General features: G+C 42.3%; 1 protein-coding gene across 19 annotated transcripts in view; it reads right to left on the bottom strand.

The window, feature by feature from the left end:
* The window catches only part of LOC144600208 (protocadherin gamma-B2-like), a 219,018-nt gene that overhangs the window by 48,764 nt on the left and 144,294 nt on the right, over positions 1 to 25,960 (bottom strand). For 16 of the 19 annotated variants that reach the window (XM_078411722.1, XM_078411703.1, XM_078411708.1 and 13 more), the window contains one exon: positions 1,266 to 1,324. In XM_078411722.1, the coding sequence (XP_078267848.1) occupies positions 1,266 to 1,324 (59 nt within the window). Of the gene's footprint in view, positions 1 to 1,265; positions 1,325 to 13,388; positions 15,965 to 17,213; positions 19,743 to 22,619; positions 25,180 to 25,960 lie in introns of those variants that run through there. The other 3 variants (XM_078411719.1, XM_078411720.1, XM_078411704.1) reach the window with 3 other exon arrangements.

Here is a 25,960-nt window from a genome sequence, read left to right as displayed (position 1 = left end):
CTTTAAGCCCACTGAAGCCCATGGGGGAGCTCTGACTCGGAGACCACCATGTGGTCTCCGAGTCAGAGCTCACCCATGGTCTCCGCATCAGAGCTGTCCTTTGATCTCTGCATTGGTGCTTCCCGTGGTCTCCATGTCAAATTTATGTATGCATAGTAGGACTTCCATTTCTGACTCATGTAGCATTCGACTTAAGCAAGGGTCCACAGGGCATAACCTTAAGGTAAGTAAGGGAGCCTCTATAATTTAATTCAATAAGGTACCAGAAAGATTTAAATTCAGTTCATTTAGTAGTCACTGTATTGCAAATTAGCATGGGTGATGATATCCCTGAAACATCTGGATTTTCCTTAAAATGCAGGTAGTTCATTAATAATCTTTGCAGAAGGAAATCTGTCAACCTTAACTAGGCTGCACTGTAATTGTTTCCAGATGCACAGCAGTGCCTTTGACTTTAAATGTCCTTAGAAATCGCCTGGCAAGCACTTAACTCAAGAGTAATTAGCAATGTGTGAATCATGTTTACTTTTCCTGCAATGGCCACATCCTGCAGATGAATGAAATAAATTGCTGACTGATGTCAGAGGGAGCATAAATTCTTAATATTTTATGAATGCAACCGAAATTTGGAGAGATCAACAAGAGTTTAACGAAATACTAGGCGGCACAGTGATGCAGTGGTAGGGTTGCTGCCTTATAGTGCCAGAGATCCTGACTACAGGTGCTGTCTGTACGGAGAGTGTATGTTCTCCCCGTGACCGCATGGGTTTCCTCCCACATTCCAAAGACATACAGGTTTGTGGGTTATTTGGCTTTGGTAAAAGATTGTAGGATAGTGTGTAGGATAGTGCTAGTGTATGGGAATCGCTGGCCGGGGCGGACATGGTGGGCCTACAGGCCTGTTTCCACGCTGTTTCTAAGGACTAAAAAAACTAAAAACCTCAAACACGACCTCATGGAATATTTAATAGGGCCATTATCATTATAAGTCTCCGGCAATAGTAACAAGCATGAAGTTTGGAAAGGAACACAGGCGGCTGGATACACAAGGGACTGCAGATGTTGTAAACTTGAGGAATAAACAAACTGCTGGAGGAACTCAGTGGGTCAGGCCGCATCTGTGGAAGGAAATAGGCCAGGAGCGTTTCAGGTTTGAGATAAGTCCCTGAACTGAAACGTTGTCTGCCCATTTCCTTTCCCCTGAGTTCCTCAAAAAGTTTGCACAAGGCAAACAACACAGAAACTAATAAAAGATTAAATGATACCTGTTTAGTTCTGCTCTGTGAGTCTGTGAGAAATGCCAGTCAGCGTTTGGTTGTTTCACCTGCAAAAAAAGAAGGCTCCGGTTAATGTACATAATAGTTAATTTTAACTTTAACTTTAGTATATCTATCAATTCGAGTGCATTGAAAATTTGAAAAACCTTCCCGGAATGCGGCTCCAAGAACTAATTTTTTTCATGTTTAGTTCATTTGTTTCATTTTTTAGTTCATGGATGTTTGTCCGAAGATAAATTCTGAAAATACACCTTTTATATACAATATACAAAGAAGTGCAAAAGACAATGTCGTTTGACTAACCATTGCTGAGTTAGTCCAGCATTTTGTGTCTCATGTCAAGTGGATGAGCTGGGGATGTGGATGTTGCACTGCCTTTAACAGAGCTGAAGGGGAGATCTGACAGAACCAGATGATATTGAATTAATATGATTGATAAAAGATCGAAGTGTTCGGAGAGAAAAACGGAGGTGATGAGTGGTTTGCATCTATAAATGCTTTCCTGGAGGAGCAGCAGGACTCAAGCAAAGCATTCAGAAGACAGCTGAATCAGTCCTTTAATGGACAGGATTTACAAGTTTAGCAGCAAATGCTAAGGGAAGAGGATTAGCTTGATTCTTCCTGCAATGAGCAGGCATGTATTTGGTGGGCCGAATGGCTTTGCTCCCTGCTGTAGCCTTATGTGATTCTATCATGCAATGGAGTGTCACATACTGCAATGGTATTATTCATATGTTATTTATAGAAATTTAGGAGATTCACTTCATCCTTGTATGCCATATTTTAATAATTCTTTAAGTACACAGATTTAATATTGGACAGGCTATCTACTTAATGGATTTGAAGGGGGAAGATGATTCTTTTTAGAGCAAAATTGTGTTGTAAATAACATGTGTATCAAGTTGTCATAGAGTCGTAGAGTTATGCAGATTGGAAACAGGCCTTCGTACACATTTTTGTTTTACAGAACAATAAAAATAGAACCAGATCGGTTATCCACACATTTTATGTTTCCAGTTATAACCAGATGCTTTTTGAAAAGCCTTACTTCTTTCAGAGAAAAACTTAGGCAGTTAGATTCATTGTCTAAAGAGGTGGGTGAGAAATACAGTACATTAACGGCAACCTGCTTCCACAACTAAATGGATCATAATGACAATAATAATTAATAACGTAGTTGAGAATTATTTTATAGCAGAAATCTTCTATTCATTTGTCATTCTTGCTTATGAAACAAAAAGTGTAAAAAGAGTGAAGGGAAACACAGGCTGTAGATGTGTTAAATGGGATTTTTTTTAATGGGATTATAAGGCAGAGGATATATTTTCCTAATTTATGCTACACTTCATTAGAAGCACTTAAAACTAAAGCTAATTCTGTGAAGATTTTGTGGATTGTTGGGGAACAAATTAAAGATTTGGAGAGCAGCCAGTTGAACTGGCACTATTCATACACAGTTGAAGGGAATTGCAGGGTAATAATTAAAAATAAACAGCCTACAGGATAAGGTGGGAAGTGATCAGCAGCTAATTGACATTTGCACACCAGAATATACAAGTCATTCCCGCCTTCAGCCTAATGCATTGAAAGAGAGAGAAAGTCATTCTTTCGATAAGTGTTGAGATTTTAGAATCAAGAAACTGCAGATGGAAGTTTACACAAAAGGACATAGAGTGCTGGAGTAACTCAGTGGGTCAGGCAGTACCTTTCAAGAGTGTGGATAGATGACGTTTCAGGTCAGGACCCTTCTTCAGTCTGATTCAGATTTGTATTCCAGTTATAAAATCTCCAGCTCTAGTTACTGCTCAATGATCTATTCTCCGTCAGGCTTTAGTGTTACAACAACATATCCCAGTGCAGTTAATGCATAAATGGAGAAAGACTCAATGACAGTCAGGTATCAATGTTCATAACTCTAAATGTATGCAGAACTACTAAAAATTATAAAAATACAAAATTATAAAAAGACAAAGGAAACAGAGGTCTTGATATCTGGAAGACTAGTATTATGGTGAAGATAGACACAAAGAAAACTGTTTCGGGTCGGGACACTTCACCATCTCCGATCCGAAACATCCCCCATTCTTTTTCTCCTGAGATGCTGTCTTATCAGCTGAGTTACTCTCACAGTTTTTGTCTATCTTTGGTATAAACCAGCATCTACATTCTTATGATTCTACTATTAAGATAAATACGGTTATGTTGCCGCTTATACAAGGTTGAGTAAGGCCACACCTGAAATAATGTGCGCAGTTTCCTGGCATCACATATTCGAAGGATAAATTATTATTGCAGGGAGAATAATGTAAATCTTTCATAATGATGCTTGAACTTCCGGGAGATCAATTAAAAAGAAAAGAACCATTAATAGGGAATCTATTCCTTGGATAGAACTTGAAATTGATTGAAATTGATTGAAAGATACAGCATGCAAACAGGCTGTCCCGGTCATCCTCATTCTATGTTCCCACTGTTACATTCATTCCTTGCACACTAGGGGCAATTTCACAGAGGTCAATTAACCCACAAACCTACATGTCTTAGGGATGTGGGAGGAAACTGGAGGCTCAAAGGAAGCCCATGTGGTCGCAGGGAGAACGTGCATGCTCCACAGACAACACACTTGTCAGTTTCAAACTTTGGCACTGTGAGGCTGTGTCACTGTGCTTCCCCTGTTTACAGGTTATAGGGTATTTGATTAAAGTTATAAGAAACTAATGGGGTAGAGAGAACATAATCAAAATTATGCAGAAGTTTAAAAATGAATTTAGAAAATACTACTTCAGATTAAAGTTGAAGGAAATTTGGAACACTTATTATGTATGATTGCATTGAATGACAGACAAGACTTAGACCTGTTTCCCATATTCCATATATTCGAGAATAGAATAGCTGATCTAAATTTATGTAAAGTAAAATGGACAATGTCTTGAGATTGTACCAGACATTCTGTTTTTATTATAAAAGATCAAACTTGATGCAAAGACCATTCTAAGTATGCTAAAACAGTGCTTAAATTATATGGTGCAACATTCAAGTATTAATCATCAAGCTCAAACCTAAGGAATTAGCTGCAAAATCATTGCATTATTCAATTCAATTACTCGCTACAGCACAGAGAACACATTCACCTCATAGACAAAACTTCATAGACAATATTACATCATTCTGCAGAGAAGCAGAACGGTGTTAAAAGTAACAACGGTGTTAAAAGTGTAAAAAAAATACAATACATTATTAAGATATTGTGAAACAATCCAGCAGCTCTAAATTGTTTTTTTTCAATTGAGAACTTAATTCACTGCTCAGAAATACGGAGTCATTAATTCATGCTTAGAAATTATTTCACAATTCTAACTATATATTTTCCTATTTCCCATTGACCTTGCTGATATGACAAAGCAAAATTCAATTCAATGATTTTTGATACGTCATATTGATTTTATTGATCTCTGAAATATGCAAAGCCAATGTTTGAAATATTTTGTCCAAACAAAGAAACCCTATTGCTAATATTATGAAGATAAAAAATAAAATGCCATCTTTCTGATACTATTAATTAATGGTAGGGTATTATCAATGACATTGCCTGTTCTTATATTAACCCAAAAAGGATCCAAAACCAATTTGGCTGGATGCTTTTTAAACGTGCTTCTAAATTAACTGCTGAGGGAAAACCTGCTTAGTGAACACTCAAAAGTTGCATGGGAGATTCTTCATTGCACTCGTGAACAAAATTCAAATGTGACTCCTGCTCTGCATTGCCCGTGCGCTGTTGTGCAAACTAATGTGGTTTATAGTACACAAGCGATTGTTGAAACTGGAAACCTGGAGAAAACACAAAGTCCTGGAAACATCAGCAGGTCTGGAGGGAATGAACAGGCGATGCTTTGGGTCAGGGCCCCCCTTCAGACTGCAGTCTGAAGATGGGTCCCAACCCAAAAGGTTACCTGTCCATTCCCTCCACAGATGTTGCATGCCCCTCTGAGATCCTCCAGCACCTTGTGGTTTATAGAATATGCAATGTGGTTCTTTAAAGTGCGATTGCAGTTTATATGTACAGGGAAACCATTCCATTTCAGAATGTTTCAATCTCACTCTCTTTCCTAATTGCACTTCATGTATTCACAGAGGTAGTTTTACTGTCACATACTCTTGGGTTTGTAGTAATAACATTTTAACTAACAATTGATCTGGAAAGTGATGAGTTATTTTTTTAATGCTTCATTATTGATGCTTAACTAACAGGAGAGCTATTCCTCTCTTAACTTTAAAGGTTATCTTAGGTTGGTTTGTGTGGAAGCAAGCACTAATTGTAGATTTGTAAATTCTCCTAAACAAAAAGCTGCAGAACCACATTTAAAATCTGAGGTCTTCTGAATTCTCAGCATGGGTAATTGTTTTAGATTTGGGACAAAAGGGTAAATATCCTTACTTTAACCAACATAAGAGATATCCAATATATTTAAATCAACAAAAACGTGTATCATATTGGCATTGTGACATGGCTTTCAGTATGAAATCAGTGGCACTCTGAGTAACTGAGAAAAATGCTACTGCCTTACAGCGCCAGAGTCTTGGGTTGCTGTAACTACAGGTGCTGTCTGTACAGGGTTTGTATGTTCTCTCTGTGACCGCGTGGGTTTCTTCCAGGTGCTCCAGTTCCCTCCCACATCCCAAAGACGTACAGGTTAGCAGCTTCATTGTCTTTGGTAAAAAAACATTGTAAATTGTTCCTTGTGTGTAGGAAAATGTGTGTAGAAAACTAGTGCATGGGGTGTAGGAAAATAACTGCAGATGGTGGTACAAATCGAAGGTATCACAAAATGCTGGAGTAACTCAGCAGGTCAGACAGCATCTAGGAGAGAGGGAATGGGTGACGTTTTGGGTCGAGACACTTCTTCAGACTGGAAGAAGGATCTCGACCCGAAACCATTCCTTCTCTCCAGAAATGCTGCCTGACCCGCTGAGTTACTCCAGCACTTTGTGATACTCCAACATGGGGGATCGCTGGGCGGCATGGCCTCGGTTGGCAAATGAGCCTGTTTCTGTGTTGTATTTCTAAAGTCTAGTCTTCAATACTGCCCAAAGTCTAGAGTCTTCAGAACAGGCCAAGTATTCCTTGCAATTTATGGCAAAGACATTTCAGGTTAGCAAACACATATTGCCTGTCAAATTTATTCACTCTTGCTATTTTAATATTATTTGCTAACTTGATTAGATGTGTCCCAATTTTTTTTTTAATAACTAGTTACGCAGCTTTGTTTTGCAACAGATAAGAAAATAGAATAAATCAATGCTCCAGTAAACAGTATCGTCTGACGGTAAAACTACCCCTGTGAATGCATGAAGTGCAATTAGGAAAGTGGGCCAGAATGAAACATCCTGAAATGGAGTGGTTTCCGCGTACATATACATTGCAATCGCACTTTAAATATACCGATGCTTTATACCACACAATCATTTCGACTGAATAAATCTAAATAAACAGAATACTGGGTTGACGTTTCCAGCACATGAATTGCAGGGCAGTAGGAATATATAAAATTACTGTCACTCTCTAATTCAAAAGGGATAGAGCTGTATGTATTTGGCAAAAATGTATTGAAGCATATGAAAGCTTACATTATTCCTGAGCATGTTGATGTAATAAAAAAATACTGAAATTTTGTAATTTCCATTCGCATCAGTATTTTTCAGAAGACTGGCAACACTATTGGGATGAGTAATCTATATTTTTTTGTTTGATACTCTGTAGTAAATGGTTTTGCAGTTTAAAATCCATTTAGTGGCTGCTTTCTGAAAGATCAGTTGAAATTACAAGAGGGATAGAATCACATGTTATTCTTTTTATGTTAGGATTGTGTTCAAATATCCACTTGGACCATTTTTCAGAGAAGTGTGCACCTGATATGACAGACTAGCACGTTCAGCAATTTCAAAGGTACTTCATCTTCTGAAAGACTCTGATACTTTATCACTTACATCCGAGACACCTTTTTCTGTGTTGTACTTCCCAGGGGATTTCAAGGTTGGTTACTGGAACAAATAAAGATTTCATGCTGCTGCATGACTTTCTATCCTTTTTATTCAGAAACAAGACTCTATTGTCCAAATGAGTTGCCGAGGCAAATTCCTCAGTAAAGTTAGAGGTGAACAGACAACTCCAAGCTGCCATATTTTCTAAAAGCCTTGAAGTTATAGTGTTATGGAATCATACAACATGGAAACATGCCCTTTGGCCCACCATATCAATCCAATCTCTTTTACACAAAACACATTGGCCCATTAGTTCAGTATGTTTTTGTGCCTTGTCTTTTCAACTGCCTGTCTGAATGTGTCATAAACATAATAATTATTTCTGATTCCATCACCTCCTCTGGCAGTACTTTTGAAATATCAACCAGTCTCACCATAAAAGGTTTTTACTCCAGATTATTTTAAAAATCCTTTAATTTGCCTTATTGTATTTGGAAAAAAAGATTCTGGCAGTCTACAACATCTATGCTTCTTTTAATTAAAAATACCTCCTTTATTCCAGGGAAAATAAGGCCTTCTTATCAATAACTCTCCATAACCAAAGTCCTCTAACCCAGGATACAACCTGGTGAATGTCTCTGGACACTTTCCAGCACAGCCACACCCTTCCTATCATATAGCATCAAGATCTCCAAGTTACTTTAGTACCAAGGCAAATAAAAATGTTCTGTCTTAGCCCTGCTGAAATATATTTGTTTGAAGACAATCCCAAATTCATCCAAATTTATGTAAGCACAACTTAGGGCCAAACAATAACTCGAAGCTCGAGTTAACTTGTGGCACAATAGTTATAATGTAGGATTTGACAAAAAAATGTAAGTGAATACATTATAATAAGACAAAAAAGCATGCAATGCTCACTGTCATGGTTGATATTTGTATTCCGCCTGCTGTAGCTCCATAACTCCCTTCAACCCAACTCTCTTATATACTGTACGTATTATTTCATGAAACTATTTTGTACCATGAATCGATGGATCAGCTATTTCTTAAAACCTGGGTACACTATGCCTTGGTTGACCAATGCACTTTTTATATAGACAAATAACAATCTTTGGCTTTATTTGTAATTCTAATAACCTTACTATTTAAATTAAACTCGAAAATAACTAAATCAAGGATGGTATGATTAACTGGCTTTGGATGGAATGAACAAACTATCCTTCCACACACCTTTAATACTCTCAAACCTGATACACATAGAAGTCAACCCAAATTAGTTTTAAAAATGTTAATTACATGGGCTTCAGTTTCAGTCACTTCCTTTGTAACTATGCATCATGCAACCAGATCAATCTAATTTCTGGGGGTTAAAATCTGTAGACTGCCTCATTTATGTAAGGTGCAAAACACCCTTTGTAAAAAAAGATTGATTATGTTTACATTTTGTTAACTTAAACATTGCAGCAACACGTTTCACTGGTGAAGTGACAACAAGGAAGTAAGTAAGACATTCTCTCGAGCTAATTGTTTGAATCGTACTACGCACAAAATCTCTGCTACTATACTGCTGACATTGAGATGATCAAACGACTTGCACAGATCAAATTAATGGTTCTCGAGTGTGTTATTGCACGTTGTGCCTCACCTCCTTGGATACAGTAGTTCTACCATACACATCATTTGAAGTTTGAGTTAACTTTTGCCACTGGGGGCGCGCTTGCCCTTTGCAGTTGCACTTTGGATCTTGGGAAATATGTCGCCCCCTTTATTTGTTATCCGATGAGGAACATACCTCGTAACAATAATTCTGGGAGAGTGGATCACGGCCAAACACTTCAACATAATTCGGGGGGATCTGAAGGTTTGCACTGGCTTTTTGTATTCCATTAAGAGAATGTGTGGAACCCAGACAACAACATGTGTCCAGGTCGTATCTGCGGCGGTTAAAAACGTTCCTGCTTCGGTGGACCTTAACAGCTAGGATAACTAAAATCACCAGGAAAATAGACGAGATTGTCCCCAAAGCTATGACCAAGTAAAGGCTTATGTCTGAAGGGAACCCGAGATCTTCACTGAGGCCACTCAATTCAGAGAGCGTTTCTGTGTCGCTCCCCTCAAGTGTTAAGATGATATTCATTGTGACCTTCAGTGGTGGGACGCCATTATCCTTTACCATAACCGTCAGGCTTTGTTTAGTTGCATCTCCATTCACTACTCGACGGATTGTCCAGATCTCTCCCGTCTCTGGCGCGATGGTGAAAAGACCGCGGTCGGTTACCTGCCCCAGTTGATATGTAAGTCTGGCATTTTGCCCCGAATCAGCGTCTACAGCGGATACCTTGACCACCAGATAACCCGGCTCTGCTGATCTGGATAACGTCTCGACTGCTGTCGAACCGTACTCTGGCCTCGGGGATACGATAAGCGGGGCGTTGTCATTCTGATCCAAGATGACCACGTTAATTGAGACGTTGGTGCTCAGAGGTAGCTCGCCGGCGTCTGTTGCTTGGATCTCGATCTGAAACTTCTTCAAATCTTCGTAGTCAAAAGAACGCTCAGCAGATATCACGCCGCTGTCTGAGTTTATAGAGACGTAACCGAACACAGGGGAGCCGTCGACTTGGGTACCAAGAATAGAGTAAGAGAGTTTGGAATTCAGATTCACATCTGCATCAGATGCTGGCACCGAATAGACGGAACTACCGATGATGTTGTTTTCTGTCACATAGGCGGTGTAAACCGTCTGCGAGAAACGTGGAGGGTTGTCATTTACATCGGAGATCTTGAGCTGGATGGTTTTGTTAGTGGTTAGAACCGGTAAGCCTGCATCGCTACACGTAACGGTGATACCATATTGAGAAACCGTTTCTCGGTCGAGCACATCTTTGGTGAGCAGTCGATAGTAGTTCCTGAACGTTGAATCTAATTTGAAAGGAAGGTTGTTTGAAATCTGGCAGCGGGTTTCGCCGTTCTCTCCCATATCAGCATCGGTCACACTGATTAAGGCCACCACTGTCCCGGGCGGGACATCTTCTGCCACTGAACTGGACAAAGAGGTAAATGTTACCTCCGGCGCGTTGTCATTCTCATCCACAACTTCAACAATCACATCGCAATGCACAGGCACGGAAAAAGAACCCTGGTCTTCAGCTTGTACACTAATCTCCAACTCTGCTCCTGCTTCGAAATCCAGAGGTCCCTTCACTCGGATTTCTCCTGTTTTAGGGTCCACGCTGAAAAGTTCGCGCGCTTGGGCAGAAGCGTGGGTTGCAAAGGAATAACGTATCTCTCCGTTGGAGCCTTGGTCCAGATCAGTAGCGTTGACTTTGATCACCGGCGTTCCTACGGGCACATTTTCCAACAAGCGGACTCTGTAAACCGTCTGGCTAAACGTAGGCATGTTGTCGTTGGCATCCAGAATGCGGATAATAACCTGCGCCGTGCCGGATCGTTCAGGAATGCCTCCGTCAATAGCCGTCAGCAACAACTGTAGAGTAGTCTGGTGCTCCCTGTCGGGAGCCCTTTCCATTACCAGAACCGGGAGTTTATTATCCCCACTGCGAGACTGTATCTGCAGCTCGAAATATTGATTCCTCGCCAATCGGTAGGTCTGGAGCGAGTTGGTGCCTACGTCCGGGTCGTAAGCGGACTCTAATGGGAAGCGGACTCCAGGCGCCGCCACCTCAGATATTTCCAAGCGGAATTCATTCTTTGGGAACAGAGGAGCGTTATCGTTTATGTCCACAATCTCCACCTCGATGTGATGCACGTTCAGAGGGTCATCGATCACCGTCTCGAAAGTCAAGGCACAAACGGGCACCGTACCGCAGACCTGTTCTCTGTCAATTTTCTGGTTGACCACTAAAACCCCTTTGTCTAATTTCAGAGAGAAATACTGTTTCCTAGGACTGGGCACAATGCGAAAATTCCGTGCCGGGAGCTGATCGACATCCAACCCCAAATCAGCAGCGATATTCCCAACAAAAGCTCCCAGCGGCAATTCTTCGGGAATCGAGTACCGCATCTGTCCAGAAACCAAATTCCAGGAGAGCACTGAAGACAACAGTTGCCATTTTAATAACCAATATGTTTGATATAATCCCATTTCAAGCACAAAGCATCCCGGTTGTTTCAGCACGGCGCGGCGCTGCACGTATATTCATTGGAATAACGTGTTTATCATGTTTTAAAATGCAAAATAAGCAGCTCCATGATAAGAAAATACCTGCAGTTGTAAGATATTTTCGAGATATTTTCCTCTCAGACAAATCTTCCAAAAAATCACGATCCCGGCGCAACATTACGCAGCTCGCTATCCAATTTCATTTTGTATCCGGTCAGGAGAGATGGCGGATAAGGCATAGGACAGGCAAAAGGGGCTGTCAGGATCTCTGTTCACTGCTCAGCTTCTGATTGGTAAATGCAGCTACATTCGCCAACAACCAATCACAAGAGAGCTCGTTTCTTAAAGCAGAGGCACCAATTCAACTGTGGAATCCCAATATTTAAAGTTGCGCAGCCTACATTTGAATCTCTCATTCCTTCTCTCCCGAGATGCTGCCTGACCTGCTGAGTTACTCCAGCATTTTGTGAATACTACATTTGAATCTGTTGGTTTGGAGATTTAAGTGCCGTGCTTCAAATGTTTTCAATAGTTTCAATAGTTTTCATACATTTTATGCATTGCCTGTAAAATAAGTGCATGTTCCCATGACAAATGCCCCAGCTAGTTCTTAGAAACATAGAAACATAGAAAATAGGTACAGGAGGAGGCCATTCGGCCCCTCGAGCCCTTCTTCCCATTGAATTGTTTCAATGTTCTGCCAAATATGTTACATTCACGTGTCTTATTATTTAAGGTGTTTTTGATGCATCTATTAACCACAGAACTGTGATATTGTCAAGGTAAATGATCAACAGCTAATATAATTATAAAACGCGGCTGCGACAACATTAACAATGTTCGATTTAGAGTCGGTACAGCTTTATACACAGGGTAGAGATACAATGACCTGCAGATGCTGGAATCATGAGCAAAGTACAACGTACAGGAGGAACTCAGCATCTGCCTGATCCGCAGAGTTGCTCCAACATTTCATATGCTACAAATTCTTCGAAAAATAAGATTAGAAAATACAGAAAAAAAAAAGCAGCCTTAAGACGTCAGGACTACTGTGGGCTCTGTCTTTCCTTCGTCATCTGTGCCAGCTCTGATTTGTTCTGAACCTTTTCATACCTCTAATTCCCTTTCCCCTGAGTCTCAGTCTGAATAAGGGTTTCGACCCGAAACGTCATCTATTCCCTTTCTCCAGAGATGCTGCCTGACCCACTTTGTTACTCCAGCATTTTGTGTCTATCTTCCGTGCAAATCACTATCTGCATTTCCTTCCTACAGTGTCCGAAGAAGGGTCTGGACCTGGAACGTCAGCTATCCATGTTCTCAACTGATGCTTATTCACAAAATGCTGGAGTAACTCAGCAGGTCAGGCAGCATCTCGGGAGAGAAGGAATGGGTGACGTTTCGGGTGGAGACCCTTCTTCTTCAGACCCTTACGTCACCCATCCCTTCTCTCCTGAGATGCTGCCTGACCTGCTGAGTTACTCCAGCATTTTGTGAATAAATACCTTCGATTTGTACCAGCATCTGCAGTTATCTTCTTATACTTCCCAATTGATGCTACCTGACCTGCTGAATCACTCCAGCACTTTTTGCCCTTTTTTATATTAACCTGTGTCTGAAATTCTTTGCTTCTACAAACTGAGTGGGTTGATGAAATTATTGCACATATGCAATAGATTTCATTTTGATTACCGTAACTTTTTCTCATGTACTGTTCTCTGCATTGTAGTAAATTCTGCGTGCTTTAGAATTAGGAGAAAATTCCGTCACCAACGAATACGCTTTATCACCAATTACCCCTAGCTCCTTCCAACAGAATCACCAAAGAACACTTAGATTGTTTAAAGATACAAAAGTTTTAAAAAAGTACTTTGTGGTTATGATTTTGAGTTATCACATTGAACTTCATATCACCAAACAGAAAGCGTCAACAATAGGTTCAACTGCAAATAAGCGCAACTAGATCAGACGTGTGAGATAGCTATTTCCCTTCTTAAGGAACACCTCACCTCAGCATTTACAGTGTTTCTATCATTTGCTGGGGCTTGCGAATGCAGGCAATCGTATTTCTCATTAGGCCCATCCCCGCCTTTATATTCCATTGCGGATGAACTACACGTGTTGGGAAACCGTGAATCTCTCTTAGTGCAACCTAAAGTCGAATTAGTTCCATAGCGAAAACGTTGAGAAAGCGGGTCGCCTCCGAAAACCTCCACATAATTTGGAGGTATCTGAATGTTTCTGCTGGCTTTCTGAATCCCATTGAAAGAACGTCTTGGTGGATAACAGCAGCAGACGTCCCCGTAACAACTGTAAACACCAAAGCCGTTCCTGCTTTTATGGACCTTCACGGCGAGGACGATTAAAATCAGCAGAAAAATTGATGAAATTGCCCCCAGAGATATCACCAAGTAGAAACTCAACGCGGACTTGAAAGCAGCATCGTCGGGAAAACCAGAGACATCAGACAGTAGCTGGGCATCCCCATCGATCACCGACAAACTGATGGTCATGGAAGCTGAAAGCGACGGCGTTCCGTTGTCTTTCACCACAATTATTAGCCTTTGCTTGGTCGCATCTTTCTGTACCAATCCACGAATAGTCCACACCTCGCCCGTGTCAGGCGAAATGGTGAACAGTCCCGGGTCAGTGGCCTGGACGATCTGATAGGAGAGGCGAGCATTCTGACCCGAGTCAGCATCCATGGCAGACACTTTGGTAACCAAATAACCTGGTTCTGCAGAGCGAGACATGGTTTCCATGACTGTTGATCCACGTTCAGGCAATGGGTGGAAAATAACCGGGGCATTGTCGTTCTGGTCAAGAATAACAACCTCCACAGAAACATTGCCCGTGAGAGACGGGACTCCGCTATCCCGTGCTTGAACCTGGAACTGGAAGCTCTTGAGCTCTTCATAATCAAAACTTCTTTGCGAAAATACCATTCCATTCTCTGAGTTAATGTACACGTAACTGGCTACCGACACGCCGTGGATCTGGTTTCCGGGAATGGAATAAGATAGTTTGCCATTCTGGTTCATATCAGGATCTGAAGCAGTCACTGTTATGATCGAGGCTCCGATGACGTTGTTCTCCGTCACATAAGCTGTATATGAAGATTGGCTAAAATGAGGCCCGTTGTCATTTACATCCGAGATCTCCACCTGCACGATCTTCTTGGAAGTAAGTGGGGGCGATCCTGAATCAGTACAAAGTACTGTGACATCGTACTTGGGGATACTTTCGCGATCCAATTGGTCCACGGTTAACATTTTGTAATAGTTTGTTAAGGGCGATTCCAGCTTAAAGGGAAGGTCGTTTGAAATTTGACAATCAATCTCTCCGTTTTCCCCAGAGTCTTTATCCGTAGTGCTAATCAGCGCTATCACGGTCCCCGGAGGAGAGTCTTCGCTAACTGGACTGAATAAAGAAGTCACCGTCACCTCGGGAGAGTTGTCATTCTCGTCTGTAATATCCACATGAACACGGCAGTACACAGGTAGTGGGGCAGAGCCTTTATCTGTTGCCTGTACGTTGATTTCGAAGGCACTGTTTAACTCATAGTCCAAATGCCCCTTCACTGTGATTTCCCCCGTTTTGGAATGTAGATTAAACAGTTCACGTACCGAGGCGGAGGTGTGGCTGGTAAAAGAATATTCTATCTCTCCATTAGAACCATCGTCCAAGTCAGTGGCATTAAGCGTTATCACTATTGTTCCATTGGGCACGTTTTCATGTAGGCTGACCCTATACACCGACTGCGAGAACACGGGAGAGTTATCGTTGACATCCTGTACTGCGATTAGTATTTCAGCAGTGGTTGATTTTGAAGGGATCCCACCGTCTTTTGCAATTAGTTGCAACTTGTGAGTTGATTCTTTCTCTCTGTCCAATGCCCTCTCCAACGTTAACACCGGCAGCTTCTCATCCCCACTACGGGTCTCAATGTCGAGCGCGAAGTATTGATTTCCAACCAGGCGATAGCTTTGTAGGGAGTTGCTTCCCACGTCTGAATCGTGCGCGCACTCTAGGGGGAAGCGGGCACCCGGCGCCGCAAATTCAGAGATTTCAAGACGGAAATTATTCTTTGGAAAACTGGGAGCATTGTCATTTATGTCTAAAACCTCCACTTCAACCCGGTAGACATTTAAGGGATTTTCCACCACGGCTTCCATGGGTAAAAGGCAAGTAAAACTTGATCCACAAAGCTGCTCTCTGTCGATACGTTCCTTCACAAACAAAATCCCGTTGTCTAAATTCACGTCCAAATATCTTTTGCCGATGCCGGGCACGACGCGGAATTTTCTAGCCGAGAGCTCTCTCGCATCTAAACCCAAATCCTCTGCGATATTACCAACAAAGGAACCAAGCTGCAGTTCTTCGGGAATGGAATAACGTATTTGTCCCGAAACTAGAGGCCAGAAGCACAACAGATAGTACAGCAGATGCCATTTTCCCAAGCAATATATTCTACAATATCCCATTTCCAGCGAAAAACATTTCAAATGCCTCGGCGCAGCCCTGCTCCGTTCGCGAAACCGTCTTAATAAACGTCTTTCTACACAATTTTACAAAGCTTTCATTTGTAAAAAAATACCTGTGCAATTTGAAAATCCGCACATTAACTAATGCAGATGTTCCTGTTTCTAAAATCATCCAAAAATGCATGCTCGGAACCAGATACAGCTTCCCGCAGCTCGCTGGCCATTTTACACTGTGGCTGATCTTACGTGATGGTGGATGGGGAGAGATCTCCAACAAACTTGTGGCTTCTGATTGGTGAACGCGCGCCTGCTCTAATTTAGCCAATCGCCGTCCGAAGCACAGCTTAAAGCAAGAACGGCCCAGAAAACGTCTGCGTAAAAGCAGCAAATCTGGTTGCACAGTTAAAAAGTATTTTCTAACGTTCATTTCAAAATGTTACACTTATTCCTTCGGACAAACATTTTTTTAAACCACAAAACACTACTTGTCAAAATAATCTGCATTTTATGGCGTTCTTTCTCCAGATTCAGGAGCAGTTTCTTCCCAGCTGTTATCAGGTGATTGAAACGCCATATCAGCAACTAGAAAGCGGTCCTGAGCCACCATCTACCTCACTGGAGACTCTGACTATCTTTAATTTGACTTTTCTGGACCTTAACTTGCACTAAACGTTATTCCCTTTATCATGTATCTATACACTGTGGGCAGCTTGTTTGTAATTGTGTGGTATTTTAACTGACTGGAGAGTACACCACAAAAATGCTTTTCACTGTACCTCATAAACTAAAATATTTACCCATAGGTGGAATAATAACGTCAACTCATTTAATAACACCTATGAACGTCCATATGTAAAGTTTCTTCCTGGAGTTATTTTGAAAATTAATGAATCTTCAGAATTTGAAAATCTGAAATAAAAACACAAAATGTTGGAAACACTCAGCAGGTCAGGAAGCATCTGAGGAAAGAGAACCAGACTTGCCGCTTAAAGACGAAGAGGCCTCGTCAGATCTGATTTAATTCTGTTTCTGCAGACGCTGTCTACGCTGCTAAGACTTTCCAAAGTTTCTGATTCTATTTCTGCAGATTTTTTTGTTAGAAAACTGAAAGGTGATCGATCATATGCACTGCCATAAAATGTCGATATTTTGGCTATAATCGCGAATTTCATTATAAACAATGAACCATAGATGAAACGAGAATGAAGACTTTGAGCTTGGTATAGAGATGGCGATCAAGAGAAGCTTGAAATCGATGCGAATCGTTCTATTCCCTTTCCCACCAGTTGAGATCTTGACGTATATCCAAATCAAAGTGTTGTTCCCCCCAGATGCAGACAGATTTCTCACCTCACTATTGATAATACCTCTACTGCTTGCAGGGTTTGTTACTGGTGGTATCTCTTCCTTCCTGACCGGGTAGGCATTGACGTTATTCCTGCCAGTCGGTGAGCGGAACATGGAGTCTCGCTTGATAGAGTTTGAAGTTGAATAGGTATCGTACCGGAAACTTTGAGAAAGCGGGTCACCCCCAAATACTTCAACGTAGTTTGGGGGTATCTGAAGGCTCCTATTCGCCTTTCGACCTCTTGTCACAAAACAGCAGGAGTTACGATCATCAAAGCCCCGTCTGTTTTTGTGAACTTTAATAGCGAGAATAATCAAAATTGCTAGAAAGATGACAGAAATTAATCCCAAGGTTATGACCAAGTAAAAGCTCGTGGCCGGAGTCCAAACTGCTTCATCCGATAAACTGTCAACCTCGGGCAACAGTTCTGATTGACTTTGTTCCAGGGAGATCATGATGGTTAAAATAGCTGATAGTGCCGGTTCTCCGTTGTCTTTTACAGCAACGACCAAACGTTGCTTCCTCTGATCTTTGTCCAGGACGCCACGGATTGTCCATATGTCCCCCGAATCTGACGAAATGGTAAAAAGGCCAGTGTCTGTAGCTCTTAAAATCTGATAAGTGAGGCGAGAGTTCTGACCGGAGTCTGCGTCGGTTGCAGACACCTTGGCAACCAGGTAACCAGGTTCCGCAAACCTCGACACAGTCTCTACGGCCGTAGATCCGTACTCTGGCAGTGGATGGGTGATGACTGGAGCGTTGTCATTTTGATCGAGGATAATGACATCCACAGAAACATTGCTGCTCAGCGGTGGAGTTCCAGCGTCCTTTGCTTGTATACAGAGCTGGAAACCTTTCATTTGTTCGTAGTCAAACGTTTTCTGAGCATATACGACGCCAGTTTCCGAATTAATAAGCACGTAAGCAGAGACTGCGAAGTCCTGGTCCCATGTTTCCAGGATCGAGTAAGTCAATTGAGAGTTTTGGTTTATATCGGGATCAAAAGCTGTCACCGAGAAGATAGAAGACCCAATGACGTTGTTCTCGGTTACGTAGGCGGTGTATGAAGGGTGTGCAAAACGTGGGACATTATCATTTACATCGGAAATTTCCACCCGGATCGATTTCTTGGATGCGAGTGGGGGGTTTCCTCTATCTGTGCATACAATTGTAACATCGTACTTTGAGACATTTTCGCGATCCAGTCGCAGTTCGGTCATTAATCTGTAATAGTTCGTCAAAGAGGAATCTAGTTTGAAAGGAGAACCACTTAAAAGTTTGCAAAGTACCTGCCCGTTATATCCCGAGTCTTTGTCGTCCACGTTAAGGAGGGCGACTACTGTGCCAGGCAAGGCGTCCTCGCTGACAGGGCTGAACACAGAAGTCAATGTCACCTCAGGGGCGTTGTCATTGGTGTCAATAACATCCACCAACACTTCACAATGTACAGGAGTTGCATAAGGTCCCCTATCCGTAGCTTGTACGTTGATCTCAAAAGCATCGTTTTCCTCGGCGTCCAAGTTGCCCTTGACCCTGATTTCCCCGGTTCTAGAATCCACGCTGAACATTTCACGGACTCTGTTGGAGGCATGACTGCTGAATGAGTACACAATCTCTCCATTGGCACCATCGTCCAAATCAGTAGCATTGAGTTTGATTACCAGGGTTCCCCTGGGTGTGTTTTCCCGCAACCTCGTCCTGTATTCCGATTGCTGGAACACCGGCGCGTTGTCGTTGGCATCCTGCACTATGACAGTTATCTGAGCCGTCGCAGACTTTTGTGGGATGCCTCCGTCCTTGGCAATCAGGACTAACTTGTGGCTCGTTTGTTTCTCCCTGTCCAGTGGCCTTTGCAACACTAACACCGGCAACTTGCCATCGCCACGGCGTGACTGAATATCTATGGTGAAATACTCGTTATCGCCCAACTGGTACGTCTGAACGGAGTTGCTTCCCACATCTGGGTCCTGCGCCGACTCGAGGGCAAAACGCGCCCCTTGCGCCACAACCTCCGAGATTTCCAGGCGGAATTGGGAATGGGGGAAACTGGGGGCGTTGTCGTTTACATCCAGAATCTCGACTTGAAAATGATACACCGTCAGCGGATTTTCAATAACGGCCTCTAAGAACAATGTGCACACGGAGTTCGACCCGCAGAGCTGCTCCCTGTCAATTTCCCCCTTCACATAAAGAATTCCATTGTCCAAATTTACATCAAGATACTGCTTCCTGGGACTAGACACAATCCGAAAACTGCGGGCAGCCAGCTCTTTCACGTCTAAATCCAAATCCTCGGCGATATTTCCAACAAAGGCACCCATTTGCAGTTCTTCAGGCATTGAATAGCGAATCTGCCCCGAAACCAGAACCCAGGGTGATAACACATAGTAAAAAAGTGACCATTTAAACAGCCAACATATTTTAAAATATCCCATCTCCTTTACAACGCATTGCAATTACTTCAGCGCGACACGCCATTCACCGTTTTTTCTCTGGAATGAACGCCAGTTTTTAAGATAAAAGAGGCAATGTTGCACAAAATACCTGTATCTTTTCAAAGATTATCAAGATTGTGTTCGAACCTTCTCATTGCAATTAAAATATCCAATGCTTTCGAATACAGAACCCGTTCCAGCGCTACGCAGCTCGCTATGCGGAGTTTTACATTGTATCTGATCACACGTAATGGTGGCTGGGAGGGAAGGGGGCAGTCCAGATCACCAGATACATTGCAGCTTCTGATTGGTGAACTGGCATTCAACCAATCACCACCCGGAACATTTCTTAAAGCTGGAATGTCCCTGTTTATCTCTGTAATATTTATCAGTGTACAAAGTAAATTTATTACACCATTTCCCACATTGATTTGATTTCCTTTGCCCTGCTTACATTTGGTTGATTTTCTAAGAGCCACCAGCTTTAAATATATTATTGTCACCGAAATATAGTGATAAGGTTTGTTTTGCGTGCTATCCAAACAAATCAGATAATCCGATCTGTACATGTACTTCAAATTTATTTAAATACAACCTTTATGCGATTATGGACGATTCAATGCATTAGTGATAATTTTTCAAAACTCTTTAGATTCTGGATTAGTTCCTGAGGATTGGAGGGTAGCTAATGTAACCCCACTTTTTAAAAAGGGAGGGAGAGAGAAAACGGGGAATTATAGACCAGTTAGCCTAACATCGGTAGTGGGGGAAATGCTAGAGTCAGTTATTAAGGATGTGATAGCATCACATTTGGAAAGTGGTGAAATCATCGGACAAAGTCGGCATGGATTTATGAAAGGCAAATCATGCCTGACGAATCTTCTAGAATTTTTCGAGGATGTAACTAGTAGAGTGGATAAGGGAGAACCAGTCGATGTGTTATATCTGGACTTTCAGAAGGCCTTCGACAAGGTCCCACATAGGAGATTGGGGTACAAACTTAAAGCACACGGTATTGGGGGTTGAGTGTTGAGGTGGATAGAGAATTGGTTGGCGGACAGGAAGCAAAGAGTAGGAATAAACGGGTTTCCTTTTCGGAATGGCAGGCAGTGACTAGTGGGGTACCGCAAGGCTCAGTGCTGGGACCCCAGTTATTTACAATATATATTAATGATTTGGACGAGGGAATTGAATGCAATATCTCTAAGTTTGCGGATGTCACGAAGCTGGGTGGCAGTGTTAGCTGCGAGGAGGATGCTAGAAGGCTGCAGAGTGACTTGGATAGATTAGGAGAGTGGGCAAATGCATGGCAGATGCAATATAATGTGGATAAATGTGAGGTTATCCACTTTGGCGGCAAGAACAGGAAAGCAGAGCATTACCTGAATGGTGGCCAATTAGGAAAAGGGGAGATGCAACGTGACCTGGGTGTCATGGTGCACCAGTCATTGAAAGTAAGCGTGCAGGTGCAGCAGGCAGTGAAGAAATCGAATGGTATGTTAGCATTCATAGCAAGAGGATTTGAGTATAGGAGCAGGGAGGTTCTGCTGCAGTTGTACATGGCCTTGGTGAGACCGCATCTGGAGTATTGTGTACAGTTTTGGTCTCCTAATCTGAGGAAAGACATTCTAGCCTTAGAGGGAGTACAGAGAAGGTTCACCAGATTGATCCCTGGGATGGCAGGACTTTCATATGAAGAAAGACTGGATAGACTAGGCTTATACTCGCTGGAATTTAGAAGACTGAGGGGGGATCTTATAGAAACATATAAAATTCTTAAGGGGTTGGAGAGGCTAGATGCGGGAAGATTGTTCCCGATGTTGGGGAAGTCCAGAACCAGGGGTCACAGCTTAAGGATAAGGGGGAAGTCTGTTAGGACCGAGATGAGAAAACATTTCTTCACACAGAGTGGTGAGTCTGTGGAATTCTCTGCCACAGAAGGTAGTTGAGGCCAGTTCATTAGCTATATTTAAGAGGGAGTTAGATGTGGCCCTTGTGGCTAAATGGATCAGGGGGTATGGAGACAAGGCATGTACAGGTTACTGAGCTGGATGATCAGCCATGATCATATTGAATGGCGATGCAGGCTCGAAGGGCCGAATGGCCTACTCCTGCACCTATTTTCTATGTTTCTATGTTTCTACGATACAAATATATGCAAGGTGCTGGAGAAACTCAACGGGTCAGGCAGCATCTCTGAAGAATATAGACAGGTTACGTTTCGGCTCGGGTCCCTTCTTCCAATCTAAAGGGTCCCGATGGAAAAAAAGTCACATGTCCATGTTCCCCAGAAAAGCTGCTGACCCTCTGAGTTATTCCAGCACTCTGTGTCGTTTTGTGTAAACTAGCATCTGCAGTCGCTTGTTTCTGCAAAGCTTGATGCACATGGTTTTGTGCCTCTTTCAAAACAAATCACCTACACCTATTTTGGTAAACTCTTATGCTTAATTCCCATTCAGTCCATGATATTATAAAACAAGTTGAATGCTGACGAGTTATTTCCCTAGGAAAATAAAGCATTTAATATCACAAAGTCTCCATGGAAATAATTAAATACTAAAACTCGTGATATCAGAACCATGGAACTGTTCCTTTAGACATCCAGACCCTTTCTCCAATGTGATCATTATTTCGTGGTTTTCTACTACCAAAGTGTAGTTGATAATATATATTTAGGACTGTCGTGCGGAATTACTTGATCCATACGTTTTCAATGGCAACATTCCGTAACTACTACATGAAACAAAATGTTAAGTCAATATAAATGCACCAAAGGGCAAAAGCCGGATTAACAAAGGAGCAGGTCCAGAAATAGCGATTGGAAACTCAGATCACAATGGAAACTGATATGACCGATTCTTAGATATTTCCTAAATTCCAATCTCCGGGATCTACGTATTTTCCCCCAGTAATCATTTGTACATCCAATTGAAACCCATGAGGTGTTTTTTCGCCATCGAATAGCAACCTCACCTCGTTATTTAGACTGTTCCTGTATTGTGCTGAATTGAGGGTTTGTAAAGTAGCGCCATTTCCCATAATGCCACTAGGAGCGTAATTCTTACGCGTAGATCCACTGTTGGATAACCTGACATCCCTCTTTACAGAATGTGAGCTCGAGCATGAATCATAGCGGAAACCCTGCGATAGAGGATCACCTCCAAATACCTCAACATAGTTTGGTGGTATCTGAAGGCTTCTGTTGGCTCTGTGCAATGAGTTTCTTGCTGTAAAACAACCACATGCGCCAAGGGAAGAGTTTCTATGGACCTTAATGGCGAGGATAATCAAAATCAATAGAAAAACGGATGATGTTATCCCTAAAGTTATTACGAGGTAAAAGCTGGTGCCAGAAGCAAACCCGGCACCCTCAGACAAATTATTCACATCTGAGAGCATCTGTCTATCATTTCCAACTAAAGACAAGATGATTGTCACAGTGGCTGTAAGAGGCGGTGATCCGTCATCCTTAACGCAGATGACCAACCTTTGCTTGGCGGCGTCATTCTTCTTAATACTGCGTATTGTCCAGATTTCTCCAGTGTCCGGTGAAATGGTGAAGAGACCGGCATCTGTAGCTTGACGGATCTGGTAGGAAAGGCGAGCATTTTGGCCAGTGTCACCGTCAGTAGCCGAAACTTTTGCGACCAGGTAGCCCGGTTCTGCGTGCCGGGATATCGTCTCTAACACGGTGGAACCGAATTCGGGTAACGGATGCACGATCACCGGAGCATTGTCATTCTGATCCAATATCATCACATCCACTGAGGCGTTGCCAGAAAGTGGTGGGATCCCAGAGTCCCGCGCCTGAACCTGGACCTGAAAGCTTTTGAGATGTTCGTAGTCGAAACTCCTCTGCGAAAATATGACCCCACTGTGCGAGTTAATGGAGACGTATGTGGATATTGACCTGCCCTGAATCTGAGTCTCCAAAATAAAGTAGGACAAATCTGCGTTCCTATTTAGATCTTGATCCAAAGCTGTCACAGTGAATATTGACGCACCAATTACATTATTCTCCATTACGTAAGCTGTATACACAGGCTGTGTGAATTGAGGCGGATGGTCGTTTATATCGGAGACTTCCACCAGGACCGTTTTGTTCGATGTTAGCGGAGGATTCCCGGCGTCGCCACACACCACGGTTACATTGTAAGATGATACACGCTCACGATCCAGCGTTTCCCGGGTAACAAGTCTATAATAGTTATTTAAGGACGAATCCAGTTTAAAAGGAAGGTCATTTGGGATTTCGCAATCCACGCGCCCGTTTTCAGCCGAATCCTTGTCTGTGGAACTGATCAGAGCCACTACAGTCCCTGGGAGAGCGTCCTCCCCGACAGGACTGAATAAAGATGTCAGCGTTACCACAGGAGCGTTGTCATTCACATCAACGATATTGACCAGTACGTGACAGTACACAACGGTAGCGTATGGCCCATTATCTTTTGCTTGAACGTTAATCTCAAAAACACTATTTTTCTCGTAATCCACAGTGTTCTTAACTCTGATTTCGCCACTATTCGAATCCAGCGCAAAAAGTTCCCGAACTCGATTCGAAGTATGACTGCCGAACGAATATACTATTTGTCCATTCAGACCAACATCCAAATCCGAGGCATCTAATTTTATCACTAATATACCTATGGGTGCATTCTCTGGCAAACTGACCCGGTAGACGGGCTGGGAGAAAACAGGCGCGTTGTCGTTGGCATCCTCTACATCGATCAGTATCTCGGCAGTTCCAGATCGCACAGGAATCCCTCCGTCCTTCGATACCAACACCAACCTGTGCGTGCTTTCCTTTTCTCTGTCCAACGGTCTTTCCAAGACTAAAACCGGTAACTTTCCGTCGCCGCCCAACGTCTCCACGTCGAGGGAGAAATAGCCGTTGTCTACCAGCCGGTAGCTTTGTACCGAGTTGCTGCCAACGTCCGGGTCGTCTGCGCGCTCCAGGGCGAAGCGCGTACCAGGAGCAGCCACCTCCGATATAACCAAATTGAACTGGCTCTCGGGAAATCTCGGGGCATTGTCATTTATATCCAAAATGTCCACTTGAAAATGATACACATTCAGAGGATTTTCAATCACTGCCTCCATATAGAATGTGCAAACACGATTCTGCCCGCACAACTGTTCTCTGTCCATCTTTTGCTTCACAAACAAAACACCAGTATCTAAATTTACGTCTATATATTCCTTGCTAGGTCCAGGCACAATTTGAAAGCCGCGAGCCGAGAGATCTTTTATATCCAAACCCAGATCCTCTGCGATATTTCCAACAAAAGCTCCGGCATTCAATTCCTCAGGAATCGTATAACGTATCTGTCCAGAAATCATTTGCCAGGAAGGGATAATACAGTAAATAAGTTGCCATTTCCATAGCCAATATCGTTTATAAAATTCCATTTCCAGAACAAAGCATTTCAAATGATTTGAGAACAACGCAGCGCCGTTGAACAATTCAAAAGAGTGAATCGTTATTCTATTTTTTACTGAATTGCACGAAAAAAAAGCCGCTGTTAAAAAATTCTGCGCAACAATTTCTGACAAACCTTCTTATTTATAATTTCGCCAGTAGATGAATGAAAAGAAGCGAACGTAAGCAAGCTCTGTCCATGTTACACGGTATCCAGACGGATATAATGGCGGAAGGGGAGGGGAGGGCAGCAAGGATCTCCGGGCACATAGGCAGCCTTTTATTGGTGGAAAAGGCCGACTTAATTTCAACCAATCACTGAACTCAACATTTCTTAAAGCTAGACTGCATTTCTAAAGCTTGGTGCAAGTAACTATATTTAAGGCAGTACATTATAAAATCGAACTACTATTTTCTTTCATTATTTTTGTTTTCCTTAAACGTTGTTAGGTTCCTTAAACGTTGTTTGACACTTAGTTGCTCTATAATTTGATTGTGACCACTGCTCTGAATAATTCACCAAAGGCAGGTTTACTTGTCATTTTCCAGAGTTAACATCTAATACGGTTTAATAACATGAATATGACCTCAGAATTAAAATTGGCAATGATACACTGTGTGAATTTCGGATGACTAAATGTGAAAAATGTTTTTAAATGAAATGGCAATTCATTTCCAGGCAGGGATGCATGGATGACTTCAGAATGTAGTCCATCCGGTTGAAACTAGCGTTTGCAACGGCGATGGTGTCCCGCACAAGAGGTTGTGCACTCTGAAAGGACTAATGACAAAAAGATTTAAATTGTTATTTTATCTACAGACGACTGAGGAACTATTTATTTGTAACAGTGTATTACAGTGGTAGAATGCAGTATGTATTTATCTATTTGCTCTA

This window comes from Rhinoraja longicauda, chromosome 14 (genome assembly GCF_053455715.1).
Source record: "Rhinoraja longicauda isolate Sanriku21f chromosome 14, sRhiLon1.1, whole genome shotgun sequence".
Classification (NCBI taxonomy): Eukaryota; Metazoa; Chordata; class Chondrichthyes; order Rajiformes; family Arhynchobatidae; genus Rhinoraja; species Rhinoraja longicauda.
Note: the sequence above shows the minus strand (reverse complement) of the source record. Positions and strands in the feature narration are given on the sequence as shown.